Source organism: Pygoscelis adeliae, unplaced genomic scaffold (assembly GCF_000699105.1).
Source record: "Pygoscelis adeliae isolate BGI_AS28 unplaced genomic scaffold, ASM69910v1 Scaffold402, whole genome shotgun sequence".
Lineage (NCBI taxonomy): Eukaryota > Metazoa > Chordata > Aves > Sphenisciformes > Spheniscidae > Pygoscelis > Pygoscelis adeliae.
In genome coordinates, this window is record NW_008824411.1 from 4903022 (window position 1) to 4906929 (window position 3908).

At 45.9% G+C, this 3908-nt stretch overlaps 1 protein-coding gene across 1 annotated transcript in view; it reads left to right on the forward strand.

Annotated features, from left to right (window-relative positions):
• Nucleotides 1-2: 2 nt before the first annotated feature.
• The window catches only part of TADA1 (transcriptional adaptor 1), a gene marked incomplete at its 5' end in the record, with an annotated part of 15332 nt that continues 11426 nt past the window's right edge, over nt 3-3908 (forward strand). The window contains 2 exons of the mRNA XM_009320705.1: nt 3-81; nt 1213-1278. Of these exons, the coding sequence (XP_009318980.1) occupies nt 3-81; nt 1213-1278 (145 nt within the window). The remainder of the gene's footprint in view (nt 82-1212; nt 1279-3908) is intronic.

A 3908-nucleotide genomic window follows, 5' to 3' on the forward strand; every position in this document is an offset into this window, starting at 1 on the left:
ACTTGAAGCTCTGGTTCAAGCAAAAGATCAGTAAAGAGGAGTTTGACCTGGAAGCACGCAGGCTTCTCACGCAAGACAATGGTAAAAAGCCATCTTGTGTTTGTTTTTCTGCCAGCTGTAATGCTGCCTTGCCCCTCCTAGGCCTGGGGGGAGCTCCTCCCGGCTGCATGTTGCCTCCCCGACAGGGAAGTTGCTGCGAGGGAAATAAGAACGGCCAGGGCTCCGGTAGCAATAGAGTTAAAAAGGTGGGAGGTGCCTTGGCCTGCAGGGGGAAGTCCCTTTGTGGCCCCGGCACTGACAAGCAATTTGGCCTTGTGTAAATACGGTAAAAAGGTAAAATATGCTGTCCCAGCAACCGAAAACCTTTTTTTTTTTTTTATGTCACCGTAGAGACCCAGTCCTTTCCATACTGCACTCTCCCTTTGGTTGGGACTTGAACTGGTAGTGTGGCTGAAGTGGGGGAGGGAAACCTCGAGTTCACCCAGGCGATTTTGCAGCAGGCAGATCCCCTTCCTGGCCTTTGGGGGTGGCAGACTGGAGTGCTGACGGGTGAGATTCCTTTGTCCTCACCTCTGTGTGGGTCTGCCAACATTGGCGGGCATTGCTGAGCGCGTTGTGGAGGCTCCTGACTTCCATGTTCATGATCCCTGTGGGGAAGGGCAGGGAGTTTGTTGGTGCTTGGGTTCAAAGGCCAAAGAGGATTGTGTAACCCTCTGGCTTATGAAGTTCGTCTTTGCTCTTTCTAACGCGCAATTACTCTGTTCCAGTAACCCTTCTGCGAGGAAGTTGCATTTTATCTAGAACCTATTTGACTTAGCTTCACCTTCTTGGGGCTGGCTCTTACTGGCCCTTTTCTAGCAAAATCAAAAGCCCTGCTACCAGAAGTCTGTGTGGCGGGGGGACAGCTGGTCCTCCTCTGACTGGCTGAAAACACCAGATGTTTCATGTTGCATGCTGTAGGGCTGGATTTGTGTGTGTGGCACGCTGAGAAGTGACCTAACTTGTTTCCGTGCCATGTGTGGTATCCTTTTTGTTGGTGTGGAGGTAGCAGATTCTGGGTCCAGTAGAAGAAAACTCTCAAAAAAACCTTAAATTGAAAGCATGTGGGGAAAACATGACTGTGGAAAGGCATAGCGTGCTACTTTAAGATTGCTTTGAGGGGGTGCCTCTGGGCACTGACGTGTTGCTAATGAACTGTCTGTCTTTACGCAGTCCACTCTCACAACGATTTCCTCCTGGCTATTCTTACCCGATGCCAGATCTTGGTTTCTGCACCAGGTAAGTCCCGAGAAGCCTCATTAAAAACGATTGGGTAGTAACGCTTTGCCACATGTGTGCTTGGTCAGTTTTGTACAAGGCACTCCAATTTTCTGAGCCTTAATATTCACGTTGTTTTTGGCATGCAGGCAAAAGGGTAGCAAAGTAGCGATCCAGCTGATTTCAGCAGAGATGCTTTTATAAATAAGCTGCGTGTGCTTGATTAGAGGCTAACGCTGGATTGCTGTGTGCGGTAAGCTGGTTTGATTTCTGGATTAGGTGGTGCTGTGAGCTGAAGTGTAAAGAGAGGTGCTGCTTTGTCTTTGATCTGCTTTGCTTACCGCTTCCTCTCTCTTCTGAACTTGGTGATGCTCTTTGTTCTTCTCTCTGCTGGGGATGTAATTTTGGGGAACTGGATTTTCCCGACTGATCTTGAAATCAAGTATGTATCTGATAGAAAAATGCTTGCTGGGAATGCTTACAGTGTGTCTTGATTGAGCTGTGGCCAATTAGCCCAACCTTCTGCAGATGATAGTTAACTTTTTAACTTTGTAAGCATTTAGAATGGCTGTTGTCAGGTTGCAAGATATGTTTTGTTTGGTCTTCAAAAGAACTCTCAATCCAGAGATCTGATAGGAAGGACAACTGAGCTGCAATTCAAGATTTGAAACTGCTGTGTGGTAAGGGAGAGAAAATTGTTGTAGCTCTGATGGGCTGAGACCTGAGAGATGAGTTTTTTTGAAATGAGAGAATACCTGGTATTAGGGTATATGATGTAGCTAGAGGAAGGAAAAAGTGCAAAATTTATGGATACCCACAGCTTTTTGTGTGGTAGCTGGTCCTTAACTATACCAGCTGTGCTAATTAAATGCTAACCTCCCCCACCTCCAAACTTGCTTTGTTTGCTCTTGAACTTTACAAACACCTTTTGAGTGCCAGACTTGTCCTCTTAGTGGTCTGCACTCATGTAATTCAGAAGATTTATGTCTAAATCTTGCTGCTCCTTGCTTTTGACTTGGAGTACTTATAGCTGGATTATAAAAAGAAAGCACAAGAACAGTCATTCCCCTGTGAGTATTACCTGAAGTAGCTGAATCTACATTAGGAGGGGGAGGGAGAGAATGCCTGCGTTCTCTGAGCTCAGCACTGAGCTGATGTCAGTGTTGCAGCAGAGATCGTGGCTCAGAGGTCTTGCTTCTGAGTGGCGGTAGTCAGGTTAGAGCCCATTGCTGTGCGACTAAAGTTGGGGTTGTTTATTCCTGTGTGCACCACTCTCTGCTTAACTGCATTGAATTTCATTTGTCTCTTTATTCAGTCACTTAGTCTTGTGCAGCTCTTCTGCAGCCGTCTGGTCAGGCTTCATCTTCCCTGGCTTGAATACCTCCGATTTGTCAGCAAACTCCGCCAGCTCCCCAGTACCCCCTTTTTCAAGGCTGTCCAGGAATGTGTTAAGAGTAGGAGCCCTGGCACAAAGCAGTGTGGTGCTCCACAGGTGTCTTCCATATGCTCATTACTTCCTGCCTGACCTTTTCAATTTCAAGTCCTTGCAAGGACTTTTCCTCTTGTCCCATTGAAGCTTACTCTCTTTAAGAGCCCTTGAAGAACCCTTCTTTGTAGTGCTTCGGCAGATTGGTCAGAGCATGTAACGGAGTGCCAGCTGACCAGCTGGTCACCTCTACTACTTTCAGGCAGGCTTCTGTTGGCTCTGTGCCCACAGATCTCCATAAGCCAGCTTGAAAAAAATCACTTTAATCGTGTGTGTGTTCTTAAAGACATGGTTTAGTGCTCTGCAGTTAACAGTACATACTACTAGTCCCTTCTAGAGTCTCTGTTTTGCTCTCCTCAGATCAATGCAGAGTCTCCCAACGATTTTGGAGCTAATCTCTACTGACATACCTCTTTCTGGGCCACTGACTGGTAGATCTATATTACACACACATTTTACTTGCCAGTCCGCTGTGTGTGGTGTAGCGGATTGTACATGCAAGCCCAGGAAAGTGCAGTACGAGTGGAATGCTAGATGTTATGTCTAGATTTCTTTTTCTCCCCCCTGCACCTGCTAGTTTTTTGTTGTTTTTTTTTTTCTTTTTTCCCCATGTAAGAATGGAAAGCTAACAGGCTTTTGTCTCCACCATTGTCTTGGGTAGAAGGTGTTTACTTCATGATTCATGGAAACAAGTAACTTTAAAGAAGTGTGCTTGATGAACTTGGCATGCCATCACAAGGGTTACTGATGCATGTACTTTCCACCTTCATGTGAGAGAGACAAGGGGGAAAGAACCATCTTTAAAATGCCAGTTTGTATTTTAAAAAAAATGGTGTGGTCAGCATTACAGGCATACTTGATGTTGTGGCAATTGGAATAGGAAACTTTGGAGAAGATATTTTTAAGGAGCGATTGTAACACATGTTGAACGATGCAAACAAACCCATCTGATCCAAATTTTGCTGCCTCTGGTAGTAGTGGTTCCACCTGGGCTTATAAGGGAACACTGGGTGAATGTTACCCTTTGTGAGAATGCTGTTCATTTCCACCTCTCATCTGCATAGGCTGTTGGTTGTGCAAACTTCATATCCCAGTTCAACAGCCTGTGTGGCACAGGATATTTAGGACTTGGTGGAGAGGGAGGAAGGTTTAAGTCTATTCTGAT